The sequence below is a fragment of the Condylura cristata genome, unplaced genomic scaffold, assembly GCF_000260355.1.
Source record: "Condylura cristata isolate star-nosed mole 26May11 unplaced genomic scaffold, ConCri1.0 scaffold00001, whole genome shotgun sequence".
NCBI lineage: Eukaryota > Metazoa > Chordata > Mammalia > Eulipotyphla > Talpidae > Condylura > Condylura cristata.
The window spans coordinates 17,848,617-17,863,916 of NW_004567102.1; the positions used below are offsets into that span (position 1 = coordinate 17,848,617).

General features: G+C 39.2%; 1 protein-coding gene across 1 annotated transcript in view; it reads left to right on the forward strand.

Moving 5' to 3' along the window:
- The window catches only part of LRRC1 (leucine rich repeat containing 1), a 118,966-nt gene extending 104,653 nt beyond the window's left edge, over nt 1–14,313 (forward strand). The window contains 4 exon segments of the mRNA XM_004673580.2: nt 3,504–3,619; nt 10,736–10,908; nt 11,379–11,515; nt 13,343–14,313. Of these exon segments, the coding sequence (XP_004673637.1) occupies nt 3,504–3,619; nt 10,736–10,908; nt 11,379–11,515; nt 13,343–13,501 (585 nt within the window). The 3' untranslated portion in view covers nt 13,502–14,313.
- The last annotated feature ends 987 nt before the right edge of the window (nt 14,314–15,300 follow it).

Here is a 15,300-nt window from a genome sequence, read left to right on the forward strand (position 1 = left end):
TTTAAGAAGTTCTGTGGGTTCAGGAAGAGCTTTCTAGCATCTGCACAGATTGAATAGTGTCATAGGTGGCTGAAGTGTTGATTGCACTCATCATTTGGATCTGGGATTTCCTCTGGGAAAAACCATAGCTACCCCATCATTAGGCAACAGCAGTAGGCCAGATACTGTGATAGTTGCTAAATTATATTTGCTGTATAATAGCACTTAATCCTATCATTAATTTTGGTTAAAGTAACATATCCCAACCCACAAACATCTGCCTGAGCCTACATTCTAACACACATCTGTGTGACCTCAAGGTAGCCACACCCTCCATTGCACCACATTCCCCTTGATGTCTAATAGAGAACTATATGTTTTGAGTTACAGATTGACTGTTTAATAGTGTATTCTGACAGTTGAAGATTCACACCATCCCTTCCTGGCTGTTTTGGAATGAGAGAGCGCTGTTTGTGTGAATGTTTGCCTGGGACAGCTTGTGCCTCTAAGGGGTGATTAAGGCTTCCCTCGCACACTGTTCCACAGATAGATTCTTGTGCTGGCTTTGTTGGCATTGTTTTCCAAAACCATAGACAATGGGGATCAGGAGGTCACTCTGCTGACAACCCAGCTTGCCTAGGAGTCTCTAAATGCAATTGTTTCCCACCCTTTGACGTCTCAAATGGGTGTGAGACTAGGGAAAGAAAAAGAAAATAAATAAATGAGACTGTAGACACAGTGGAGAGCTGCACATTCCACTGGGAGTTCGCATTACCTCCTCCCCCCAAACCTAAGGAATGCTAACTTTTCTAGAACTTTTATCCTCACAGCATGGAGAGTGCTCTCTGACCCACTTTAAGTAGTTGGGTTGTGTTTTTTTTTTTGAATAGACAGTATAGGCCCATGAGACCAATTGAAAATTCTCACGTGGGGCCCTCTCTGGTGGAGCAGTGAGTTAGGATGCAGCACTGAAAGCTAGCCACAGCCTCTTCAGTGCAAGTTCGATCATCAACCCAGAGGTGATCCACATGGCACAGCAGACCTCTTCTGACCCGTCGCTGCTCCCCTCAGCAGTGTACTTGGTTGGTCAGCCTGTTCTTCTCCCCACTCTATCTCTGGTGAATCCTCTCACTGTCTCTGCACCTTTGGCCTGTACCCCAGTTCTATATGAATCAATAAATTAAAGAAAGAAAGAAAAAAATGCTCACTTGGCTCAGTGGCAGTGTGCCTGAACAGATGTCCCGCAGTGGCTGGGTTGTGCATAGCTTCATGACAGAGTTGCCCTTGTCACCTAGGGTGTCTTGGCTCTGTACCATCCAAACCATCCAAGAGCTAATTGTTCCATCAGGAGAATCACATAGGTGAATATTCAACTATTATTATCTGCTCTGCCTCCCTGGTGTACGGAAATGCAGGCCAGGTGGGCACTGTTGAGGGGTGTCCAGACACAGCCAAATGCTGACTTGGGAGGCCGGCCTCTGCATCCAGGGCCGTCACTGAACCTCAAGTCCAGAGCAGACACTCTTCCATATGGGGCAGGCTGAGGTGGGAGGTGGCCCTGGACTTCCTTCCTTTCAGTAGATCTTTGTTAGGATTTTCTAAATTTATCACAGAGAATCTGTCCATGTCCATCTTTAAAAAGATCAGGGTTTTTGTTCCTTTTCTTCTGTTAAATTCCTGGGCAACTGATGATTTCCTTCCTCATGGCAGGGAAGACAGGTGAGACCCCACACAAGATCCTGTCGCACATCTCCTTAGGACATTGCAGAGGTCCTGCATTTATAAAATCTGAGAGATTGTCTCCATTGCTACACACAGAAGCAGGTAATAGCTTTTAAGTAGCAGCCTTTCACTAGTAAGTAAATAAATAACCAAACACATGCTGGTAGGTGGTCAGGCTCCCTACATAGGTGGATTAGAATGAGCACTGTGCTTGCCAAGTACCCTGATTACTACATGTGGCCACTTGCTAATCAGCAGTTGCTCAGTGGATCTGAAGAATCTTCTTGAGATGTACTTTCAGAAGGTTAGTATAGGGGGCACTTTATGGAGTAGAGTGTTTAGTTAATTTTGGATGGTTAAGATTTTGAAAGAAAGACAAAAAGCATTTCTGTGAGATAGAGCGGGACGACAAATACAAGATGTGTGTTAGAGGACATTTTGGCTGGGATGGGGAATAGGAATACTAGAAGTCAAGGGGACAGTCCAGAACTCTTCCTACATGTCTGGGAGTTTTCCAGGTGATAAGAGACAAAATGTTAGTCTGTTTTTGTGTTTATTTCTGTTTTACTTTCATTATGGTAAAATCCTGTGCTTAAATATATTATTTCTGAACCTTTATATTAAGTCCTAAAAGGAGCTCTAATAAGATTGTGTATGAGGGTAACTAGGCAGTAACCTTATAAGTATGTATTTTGCTTTTGAGATATTATACAGTTATTAAGCACATATTAATGGAAAAGAGCAGGAGATACATTCAAATATCATTGCAGATTTGAGCCTCTTGCTCCTCCCCAAGTGGGAGACTGTGGAGTATTTTTCCATGTGTCAGACATCAATAGGTTCCTTCATGAGCTCTCCTAGCTGTCTTTCTAGGACAGCAAGTGTAAGAAGAATGTGTTGCTGTGTGGAGTCCAGCACAGTGTTGAGTTTGGGGCTCAGCTACTTTTTTGCACTCCCTCCCCCCATGGTTCAGCTTTTTTGACTGTGAATACCACAGTGAATCTGTTCAGGAGAATCACTGAATTCTTTGGAAGTTGTGTTCTTTTTTGAATATCAGATTCATTTAAACCTCAATTACCTTTGTAATGCTTACTTAAAAACAAGAAACAGCAAATTCTGTATGAATGCATATGTTGACATATGTGCTTTTTTCATCAGGTCATGGCTGAGATTAACTTATGTGTTTATAAAATTCACTGTTTGCTAAGACATTGTTGACTTTGTCAGTTGTCAATAGAAAATGGAATGACCAAAAGCTATTTAAAAATTATGCAGTGTCAATTAATGTACTATATCATCTGTTAGCTGTCTCTCTCAATCTGTTTTATTTTATCAACTGGAACACTGAGAACATTGAAGGTAATATAGTGAGCAGGTGGTAAAGGGCTGTGTGTGTGTGTGTGTGCGCGTGCACACACACGCCCATCTTGGTTGTGTGTAAATATCTTTTGCCTAACTTGGAACTAAGGATTCTTGAGCTCCCATATTAAATAATAATTGTCCAGCTTAATACATTGAAGAGATGCAGTTTCATTAGATAACAGTGGAAAATAACTTTGTTTTCAGAATAAAAATTTTATTTTCTAGATTTAGTTTAGAACATGTATATTAATGTTTTACAGAAAGTTCTGTGAACTTATTTGGACTCAGGATTTTGTATGATTTTATTTAATCTGTTGGGCATCAGTGAGCCCAACAATTTTATGCATCCTTGTCATGCCAGCTGATAAACAAGATAGTCTGCTCCTGCCCTGTACCCCCCAAAAGACCTGGGCAAAGGTGTATTTTTTTTCCTGTTGTAGATTGGCGGGTGCTGCAGCCTCACTGTGTTCTGTGTGCGTGACAATAGACTGACTCGGATACCTGCAGAAGTGTCACAAGCAACAGAGCTTCACGTCCTGGATGTAGCAGGGAACAGGTAAGTGTGTTCTGTTTTGTTTTGCTAGAAACAGATGTCCATCCACCCTCACCTTTGCTCTGCATCTTCACAATCTTGCCTTTGCTTCATCATGCAGAATCTATACCAGTTAAATTGGATCATCCAGGCCCTGAGGAGTTCTAGTTCAGGCACTGTAGTGACTTAGGCTGGTAGAGTAGAGAAGGTCATGGAAAGTCTGAGCATAAGGTACACTAAAGTAGACATTTCTGTAGAAATGCCTCCCTCCCCGCTCCCGGGATGTCAGTGCATTGATGTAAGGAAACAATCCCTGCCTGAGGCTGGGAGATGGGTTTTATCTAAGCTCTGTAAGTTGTCATGGACTTCAGAGTTGCCTCTTCTGGAAAATGAGCTTGAATGATTTTGAACTAGAATTTACCAGCCATCTTGATGTGCTCTGCCAGTGACTCTGAACCCTCTGGAATTGTAAATTCACTTATATTCTGGGGCATTTCTCCGATGGGAGGATCTATAGTTAATGTCAGAACTGAGTGATTTATAGGCCACAAAAAGCATGGAGTATCAGTCTAGTATTGCCAAGGTCATTGTAGCACCATTTCTCAAGTTCTGTGGTAAGAGGTCATGTTGGACTGCTCACCAGTTTGTGCAATGTACCTTCTCTTCACTTTTGTGGAATGTGGATTTGTTTCAACCATTCTGACTAGTATCATCATCTCAGATGTCATGTGCTCTTCCTCCTGCTAAGCCTACACAGACTGTTCTTTCTGCCTGGGGCTCTCTATTCTTTATCACTCAAACTTTCATTTTCTCCACATGCACATTTAATTATTCCTGAGGGAGCACTCACAGCACTATGTAATAACTGCCTGTTTACGTGTGGGTAGCCATCCTCAACCTAAAGTTACCTTAGGTGAGATGTTACAGTTTCAGTGTCATTGTATCATTTGTGCCTTCACAGTGCCAGAGCCATAATGGATGCTTGGTAAATATTTGTCGATTGAATGAAAAAGTGAAAAAACCTAGTTTTTCAGAATAAAGAAGACCAGTGTGAAATATATGTTTATTTCCAAACTGAATTAAAAGATTGCTCTTGAGATGGAAAAATTGTACTCAGTCAGGGGGAGAGAATTAGTGATTTTAAATGGTAAATACTGGCCATCTGAAGAGTGTTTGGGGGGATTGTGCACTAAGTGCTGATTAGCTGTTCACTTATGTTAGAAGACAAACCCCTATTTTTCCTCTTGCTAATGGACTAATAGACAGCAGTGCTAAATAAATAGCAATGTTTATTTGATACCTGGAGATGAGTTATGACCTCAGGGAATGTTCATCTCTTCAAAGCAAGTGCTTATAGGACATTTTGATAGATTCTTCAGACCACTAACTGGTTACTGAAAGCTCAAGATGTAGGTTGAGCTGAGTGTTGTCGAGCTCAACAACAAATTTTAAGCATGAGAAGGATCCCTCTCTCCTACTCTCTTGCCTCCAGCTGTAGAAACTCATTGACTTCAAACCTCCCCTGGTTCCTGTTACACTGGTGAGCATGAATTAGCATCACCAAATCTTGAAAGTTTTAGACTCTGATATCTAAAAATTATTTTCCACATGAGAGGTCTCAGAAGAAGGGAAAGTTTAATTTTTATTATGCTTGGGCTGGGGTGGAGAAAACCCCATTAAAAAGTTGAGTGGCATAGCTGCCATCTGAGTCAGTTAACTGTGTCATTTAATCCAAGATATATAGATTCATGAACAACTTTTAAGCCTATTAAAATACATAATTGCTACTTATTTAAAGTATCAGTATAGAAACTAATAATAATAATAATAAAAAGGCTACCATGTCAGCCTTTTAACTTGCAAAATATGCCACACCATTGGAAATCAGACCAAATTGAATAGAAGATTCTGTCTCTCCGCTCAGACATATAAAAGTGGCCAGTAGCAACAGGGAAACTACATGTTAATTTCCCAAAACTTTCCTTTGTTAGGACAATGGATAGAATAAATTATAGCAAGGATGACCATGAGTTACCCCTTGAAAACTAAGCATCCAGCCTTCCTGTGACAGGAACGGAAGGTATCTTGCATCATCAGCTGTCCCTTAATTTTAGAGAAAGACTTCTGTTCACTGTGGTCTTTCCACCAACTATACAAATTGGGTATTTGAGTATCTGCCTTACAGTGTTTGTAGTGCCAATACTAGAAACAGTGGCTGTCATGGGGAGATAGTTTATATCTTAATTTTATTACTCAAAAAGCTAAGTAAGAAATAGTAAAGATGTAACTTATTTAAAGTTACAAAAGAGGCAAGAGATAGAAAGTGTTGGTGAGGGTGTGGGAAAGAAGAGACTCTCATACACTGTTCATGGAAATGTAAATGGGTGCAGCCATTAGGAAAAATAGTATAGAGGTTCCTTAAAGAATTAAAAATAGAACTACCATGTAACTCAGCAGTTCTACTTCTGGATATATTACCAAAGGAACCTTGAGGGCATAGCTCTACTCCTATATTCATTACAGCATTAATCACCATAGTCAGTACATGGAAATAGGCTAAGTGTCTACTGACAAGATGAATGGGTAAAGAAGATGTGATGTGTGTATATATGTATATATACAGGCATATGTATATATTACATAAAATGTATACATATATAGATTAAAAGGGACACAATTCCAATTTTAAGATGTTTATGTTTTGAGCCTTTAATATACAATGTGGTGATTATAGTTAACAATTTTGTATTATATATTGGAAAACTGCTAAGAGAGTAGATGTTAAGTGTTCTCACCACACACACACACACAAAATAGTAATTACTTTAGTTGTGCACACACACACACACACACACACATACAAAATGGTGATTAAGATGGAGGTGCTAACTTGCTAGCCCTTTGTGGTAGAGCATCATCACATTGTGCATTTTTTACTTAAAATTGTATCCCAAAGTTGGAAAAAAATGTGTTAAATATTAAAAGACAGAGTACAATACAGAGGTGTAGCCATAGTCTGGAATGCGAACCAGGTGAGGACTGAGATGATTCCTTCATAATATGGGATAAGTGACATGGAAGGAGGCCCAGGATACTGAGTGAGAAGATCAAGTAGTGAACAGTGCACAGCATCCCTTTTTAAAAGAACTTACTTATTCAATGTATCCAAATATTAATAGTAGTGTTCCCTAGAGACAGTGTGGAGACTTGAGTGTATTGCCCACTTTTACTTTAGATATTTTGATATTTAAATTTTTCATTGATTATATGTTGTCTATATATCATTAAAACAGTTGTAAAAAATATACTTAGAATTTCTAGTAGGAGGTAACAAACACTTTCAATTGTGTAATAAGAATTCAAGTATAGGTTAAGTGTATACATTAATTAATAAGCCTTTTTTTTAGCTGTTAAATAAATTTGACAGTGCAGTTGTGATTGAAGTTCAGAGATGGCAAAGGTTGCTTCGTCTGGGCTGCCATGGGCGTACGGGAAATGAGAGGCTCACAGTTTAGTGAATTGAACCAATTCATATGCTGTAGTCCTACCGTTGATGGAAATGGGAACTGCAGAGTTTTTATTTTGGGGTATGTAGCCCTAAGTAGGACACAGAGATGTGTACAATTGGGACTGTGGTTTCTTGTGTTCAATCTGTAGTGTATAGAAGGTACCCAAACAAACCAAAAAATGCATTAACAACCTCCCTGGAAAGTAGGCTTTTCTTTTCTTTTTCATACATGCACAGATGTCTGGGATGGTTCACTCACAGAGGAATGTATGTCTTCTTTCCCCAGGCTGCAGGGAGTCAGTAAGAGAGCTGGCAGGCCTGCAGAATCTCTGTGTGAGTTTGCAGGAACAGGGCCTTTTCTCTTTTTGGTATCACTGGGCTCACCACTGTTCACGAGACACTTGTGAACAAGCTCATATGTGGTATGTGCTTAGCCAGCAGTAGCCATATTCACACTGGCACTGATTCTTTGCAGGAAAATTGGTGTTTACCCAACTCATTAATCTTACATGGCTTGGTTGATATGATTACAAAATCTACTGTTGTAGAGTCTAGTAATTTATTTTAGCTTTTACTATGCAATTTGTCATCTTCTGAAGTGATTATTTATTATTGATGCTCTGTTTAGCCTTATATTTATTCCTTTGCTGTAGCATTCAGCTGGCAAGCTAATTAATAATTCAAGTAGATGAGGTGGCCATCAAGTAGATGAGGTAATTTGAGTACTTGTATTTTATGCCGGCTTTCAAATGTTGACTTTTTTCCTTTTGCTCCCATGGCTAAGAAAGGTAGAGATACTGACTCTAGATTTCTTGCCTAGGACTATGAATGGACTTTCCAAAGAAACCATCCTTTTGTTCAATAAAACTAAATAAAGAGTTGAATATAATTTAAGCTTTCACAGTATATTACAGATATTCCTAAAAAAAAATAAAACTTCCATTTCTTTGCCTGGCAAATATATGTATGTTTTATATTTGTAACTTCCATGCAGTTGAGTATATGTGCAACAGTCTTTGCAGAGAGGGACAAGTAATTTGTTGTATAAGCACAAGATTTCACTTTTGATCACACTGAGAGGACCAGTGCCTCCAAATGAGAAGTGGAGTTAAAATCGACTGTTCTCTGAGTCCCTACGTCCTGCTCTGCTCGTGGTGGTGTGAATATGTCACTGCACTGCATGGATTGTGGCATTTAAAAATGCGCATATACCATCTGGTGTAACATGCACTAGTGAAATACCTCAGTGTCTGATACCTACAGTCTTTCCAAGGATACTTGTAATTTGCACGGTTTGATTAAGAGCTGGACTCCCATGAGTGGTGTGATTCCACTGTCCGTGCTCAGCCCAGGCTGCACATTTGTTGTAATAGTCTCCCTGCTAATTTTTTACTTTGTTAAAGTAACTTAACCAGTTGTGTTTATACTTACTTAGGCGAGATTTATAATACTGGCGTACAGCTGTTAGCTGAAATAGTGTTCTAGTTTAATTCTCTAGTTTAATTCTACACAGAGTTCTAGTTTAATTCTCCTAGTTGAAATGGTATGTGTTGTTAATAGTATGATAGGAACCTGTTGGTAATCTCTATAGGTAGTTCTCCCACATATGTTAACTGGAAATAAATGTACAGGTTTGTAAGGGAAAGAGCCCCAGGAATATATGCTATTACCTAATTTCTTTTAGAATTAATGGGCTAGAGGTTTAAGAAAGTGTAACTCAGTTTGTAGTTAACACAGGGTGATTCGCTCATTATGGTCTAGCTTGTGAAGTCACTTCGAAGATTGAGCCATAATTTAATACATGGAGCTATCCTTTGAGTGAAAATACTTGATCAAATATAATCTTAGTGTCTTTAAACCCAATATTTCTGATCTCTACTGAAGGTGTGGTTGTTTTCAAAGTGAAATAGTAGACTTGTGTAAAGCATTGGCTTTCATTAAAACAGTGTTTTCAACCCTTTGTACGGGAACATTTGGAACAGTTATGAGAACTGTTCTGTGTATTGTAGAATGTTGTCTTGTTTAGCAACATTCCTTCCCTTTACCTGGTGGATGCTAATAGTACACTCAAATATATTTACAGACATTGTCAGTAGCCTGTAGGGTCCAATCACTCCTGATTGAGAATCACTGTTCTGAGGTGGCAAGTACCAAGTACATAGTTGTTCTTGTAGTGATCGTTACTAAATCAGTGTAACTGGATGCATTCAGTCTGTCAACTATTTGTGTAAGAATGAAAATAGAACTTATCTGTAGGTGCCATTAAAATTTTTGAAGTCTTTAATATATACTATCTCATTTGAAACTGAAACTATCTGATAATGATGTCCATTATCGCCTGGAATCTGAGAATGGGGAGCTTCCAGAAATAGAAAGATAAAGGTTGAAGGTAGAATGCCTGAACTGATCTCCCTATAGAAAGCAGGTGATATCTTGGAAAATTGGTTTAATCTTTTTTTTTTTTTTAACAACAGCTTAAGCTCTTCAGCATGCCATGTATCTACTTCCTCTTTGTATTAAGCCATGTGCTGCTATAAACATGTCATCCCACTGCCGCCTGCCAGTCCTGTCAGTGAGTCACTTGCCACTGAAGTAGGAGGAACTCAGGCTTCTGGTTCCTTCCACAGTGATACTGTGTTTTACTCTTTAAATTGAAACCTCTTAGTCAAGACTGAATAACATGTTTTAAAATTTCCTCATTTTTGCCGTATGGTCTGGAGTTCTTAATGGGAGAAGTGATTGCAGAAAATGGAAGCACAGTAACCAACTGAAGACTCCACATGTAGAGAGTAAATCAAGTATCTTATACAAATAAAATCTTCTACTATAGACATAAAATCTTCAATCCTGAGATTGAAGACAACCCCAGGAAACTGCTACAATTGTTTTTCCTGTTCTGTTTGTGACAAGAAAAAGGATTTAATTGCCAAACTTGACTCCTTTTATTATTTTTTTTTTATTAAAAAGTTTATTTTTACATCATTTTGCACATTTTTTTTTCATCTCAATTGTAATCCCCACGGGTTTCCCATCACCAAATCACCCCTGTGCCACCACCATAGTCCCGTGCATTTCCCTCCCTTCCCCCCCTCCCCGTTTTTGGTCCCATTCCCCACTCCACCCCCACAGAATGTCTCTGGTCTATGGTTGTTCATTATTTTTGTTATTTTCTCGCCTGGTCCATTATACTCCTGCTATGAGTGAAACCACCCAGTATTTTTCTTTCTCTTTCTGGCTTATCTCACTAAGCATGATCTTTTCCAGCTCCATCCAAGTTGCTGCAAAAGACATGTGTTTCTCTTTTTTGGTTGCTGAGTAATATTCCATTGTATATATGTACCACATCTTTCTAATCCAGTCATCTACTTTTGGGCATGTTGGCGAGGATGTGGAGAAAAAGGAACTCTCCTGCATTGCTTGTGGGAATGCAAACTAGTACAACCACTATGGAAAACTGTTTGGAGGTTCCTCAAACTGCTAAACATGGAGCTTCCCTATGACCCAGCAATCCCACTCCTAGGTATCTACCCAAAAGACACAAAAACACTGATTGAAAAAGATACTTGTACCCCCATGTTTATTGCTGCTTTATTTACAATTGGAAAAACATAACTCCTTTTATTTTAAATCAGGTTGCTACATCTGCCTCTTTCCCTGACCACCTTGAAGTTGAAGGCACTATGGTTATCTGACAACCAGTCCCAGCCTCTGCTCACGTTCCAGACAGACACAGACCGTACTACGGGAGAGAAGATTTTAACGTGTGTCTTGCTTCCTCAGCTGCCTTCTGAACCGAGCTGCCAAGGTGAATTTAACCCAAGGACAGTACTGGGATGGCCCCAAGCGTCAGTTGGAGCTGATGTCTGCCTTATGTGTATTTTGTCTAATCTGCCCCAGGGTCAGCCCTGTTGGCGGAAGCCATTATGGGTTTCCTCTGAGAAGGGTCCCTGCCTCTTTGCAATACAAGCACAATTTTCATCATGAAATTCCTTGAGTATCATTTTGGTTTTGAATTAGAGTTAATGCTGAAAATACAACATATCACAGGTTATATGTAAAGACAGTTAGAATCCAAGCTCATGGTCTGGAGGATTAGTATTGAACATCACTGGTAAAACTCTTTTTAAGCCAGTAAGTTGTTTTGAATCATTGTATCTTTGTTTTGTAAATTATGTTTCAAAAACACTCATGCTGGTATCAGATTGCTAATACTGCTGAGCAGTTGCCAGTCACAGGAGCCCCAGCTCCCTGCTGATGGGGTCTTTGTCACCACAGAGAACCTGCCTCGTTGTGGAGCACTGGAGAACTTGGTGAACGATGTCTCCGACGAGGCCTGGAGTGAGCGTGCCGTAAACAGAGTCAGTGCAATCCGATTTTTGGAAGATGAAAAAGATGAAGAAGACAATGAAACGGTATGAAATGAGCATTCTTGGTCTTCATGGAGATCCAAATTAAAAGTCCTCCAAGGATTGAACATGGCACCTAATAAGGATTTCTTTTGTTTCCAGATAGTCTGTTCCCCATTTTGCCTTAAGCATTTAAGGGATGATTTTTAGAAGATATAACGCTAGGTCCGGACTCACCAGATGTACACTAGGCAGATGGAACTTATGGGCTTTTGTTTGAGTCATTTATGGTGCTCCTTTTTTTTTCTTTCTGATCATTTGCTCTCCTGACCCTGCTGTTTCCTTAGAACTAATAGGAATTTTTTTTTGTTTCCAGTAAAATGATGTTGCTTCCTGTCCCTCCTCACCACCCATTTATATCTGTGTCACATGAGTTCCATTCTCATTTTGTGGTGTGACTCAGCTTGACTTCTGTTGTCCCCAACTACTCTCTTCATGTAACTTTCCCCTTTGTGCAAAATGTGTGGGATTATAGTTGGATTACCCTGCAAGATTTCACTCAGAAACTTCAGATTGTTCAGCCTTTCAACTATCTCTCAGCCATGCAGCAACTCCAGGAGTTAGTCCAGACTTGAACTTTTCCTACAAATTGTCTTTCATTTTTTAAACCCCCTACTCTGAGATTCCCGTAAATTGAGCTTGGAGGGAGTACCTGCATTCCTTAGAGGAAAGGGTGTTTTTAAAATATTGCTGGGAGTCTGTTATTCCACTTGTTACCAAATAAGATTTTTTCCATTTGTCATGCTAAAGTACAACGTAGGAACCAGGCTTGACAAAGTCCACTCAACATAGATGATCCTTTAATGCTTACCTCAGGACTTGTTACAATGTGATTATTTCACCAGTTCCTTCCTTGTCTCTCTAGTACTCTTGTAGTCTTTTGCTAACCTGTGTTAGCTCTGTGTAAAATTTCTGGACGTGGCATATAAATATATTTCATAAGCTAAATTGAATGTAACATTTGAACTGTAATTAAAAAAAAAAATGCCCATACCCGATTACTTCACTTCCAGCACTGTGATCTTTGTTAGAAAAATGCCAACTCTCCTCAGTTGGTCATATAAATAGTACACACATTAGCACAATGAGAAAAGAAGTCCTTCTTCTTAGCTTCCTTTTCCCTTCAACTCCCATGCCTCCAGGGTTGACAGAAGCCAGAACCATTTTGGGTAATAGTAGAACATTATAGTGAGTTTAATTTGGAATTTGTCTCCCCTTTTATATTTTTCTTCCTCCATACCCTACAATTAAACCTTATAAATGTTTCAATTTTTTTTCTTGCTATTCATGGAACTTTAAAAAAAAGATTTATTTTTATTGATTTATGCCTAGAAGAACTGGGGTACAGGCCAGAGATGGTAAGAGAATTCACCAGAGACAGAATAGGGAGTATAATATGCAGATCTACTGAGATAGATTGCTGAGGGGAGCAGTGGACAAATCAGGAGAGGTCTGCTGCATCATGTGGGTTAGCTCCCTGGTGGGGGATCTAATCTCACTCCTGTCACAGTGGCTGGCAATAGCTTGATAGCAATGAGACTTTAACCCCTGTGCCACTAGGGAAACCCAGAACTTTTATTTTTAATTTACAGTAAGAATTCTGAAAATAATCCCATCTTGGTGAGTTATATGTAACACTTTTCATTTTCCATTAATTACTAGTAAGCACTTGATAAGTGGGCATAGCTCCATAGAAAGCTTCTCTACCTGCTCTAGCTCAGAATCTCTGAAAAGGTAAGATGTGTGTTGGAATGCTACAGCCTGGAAGCAGAAGCTGTATATTTGCAAGAGTAATGGAACAAAATCCAAGCACTCACTCCACTTTGTTTTTAGAGAACACTTCTGAGGCGAGCTACTCCACACCCCGGGGAGCTAAAGAACATGAAAAAGACAGTGGAGAATTTGCGCAATGACATGAATGCTGCTAAAGGACTGGATTCCAACAAAAACGAGGTCAACCATGCCATTGACCGAGTAACCACTTCTGTGTAGAATTCACCTCCAAGTTTTACCTCCTGTGTCTTCCCCTGCTGTTGAGATGGTCCCGTCTGCTTCTGAGGAGCCTCAGGCAGTCCTTCCTCTTGGCCAGAACCTGCAAGTCACTGCCTCTGTGGCATGTGGGATGCTGCTCTCTCCAAGGAAGTGCCTTACTCTACTCCGTCAGCCAGTCACCACCCCAGTGCTCTCCCAGCGGCGTGTTTTTTTTTTTTTCTTTTAAAATATTAGTTGTTTGTGAGAAGTAGAATACACTACTGTAAACATCTGACCTTTGTTTTTTTGTCTTACGTTGGCGTCAGGGAGCGCAGGAAGGGGAAAGTTTATCTTCCTCCTTCCCATAAAGTGCTGGGACATTTTGAACCCAAGTTCTCTTGGGCCTACTGATGAGAGATAGTTTTATGTATTGGGAAAAAATTGATACTTTTTTAAACCCTTTTTGGCAGCTCAGATGGTGTAAATTTAAAAATTTTGTATAGGTATTTCATAACAAAATATATGTATTTCTTTTTTGTTGTTGTTATTTTATCTTGAGAACGGTACATATCTTAGTACTCGTGCAGAACCAAGTCCTAAAGTATTTGTTTTTATTTGTAACATCCACTTGTGCCTTACTGTATTCTGTGTCATGTCAAATAATTGTGGACAATAGCATCCTTGAGCAGTGAGAGGAGACTAGGAATGTGGTATTTTTCAAGCAGTGTTGGATTTTAATCAGTAATCTACCTGTCGCATTTGTTTTTAACCAAAAAGAAGAGTTATCACTGATTTGTAAGTTGTATTGATTGGTTTTTTAAAAAAACAAAAAACAAAAAAAAAAAACAATGAACCAAAGGATTAGATTGCTGATATTTTACTTCTTACCCTTTAACTTTTCATGAATGAGTCTCTCATAATGAGTGCAGTGTCTGCTTGTTACCCACTTGGAAGTATGTGCCATTTGTAACATAAAATAGAGCTGAAAAGCACATAAAGAGAAAGCTGATCAGAAATTCAGTGGGCAAATTAATTATTTACTGCAAAAGTATGATTTTTATTGAAGAAAGCTTTAAAAGTTTTATATCAAGATATAAAGCCACAATAAAGCAAAGTAATCTACAATCATAATAGAAATGTTGCTATCCTTATAAGTGCAATTTAATTTGTAAATAGTTTAAATCAATGTGTAACAAAATTATTGCTTCAAGTTGTCATTTAAATCTGCTAATTTAAAGGGGGTGGAAAGAGTGTTTTGGTCTGTAGATTTCTTCTTTCTTTCTTTGTGTAATGTGATAACAGAAATGAAAAGTGCCAGTCACTGTGTGGTGTCTAGGAAAATCATGTTGTTGGGTTTTTGTTTCTTTCTTTCCATGAAATAAAGTCACCCTGGATATTAGTTGTACAGTTTTTAAAACTTAATTTTCACGTAAGAGGTAGTAAGCTTTTGGCCTCTGTTCTCCTTTCATTGAATGAAGCTGGTCAATTTTGAGTTCTGCTCCTGTCATTCTCCCACCCAGGAAAAGCCCAGAAGTGCTGTCAGCTCTGACGGGTCACTGAGTTGTGGCTCTGTGGCTGGTGGGACTCAGGAACCTGCTTTCACCCAGCCACATCTGTATGACCCCTTGTATTACTCTAGGCATTTACTTGCAGGAGTCACTTTGCTTTTTAGGTTGTTTGTGTATATTTTTAAGCTTTTGAGTTGAAAGTAGTGTGGCTCGCAAGTTGGTTTTGGCTAGTCAATTCAGCCCTCATCCCCTAATCTGTGGATACCCATTTTCTTTGCTTCATTTAAAAATTCTTGATATTCTTTGTTTTGT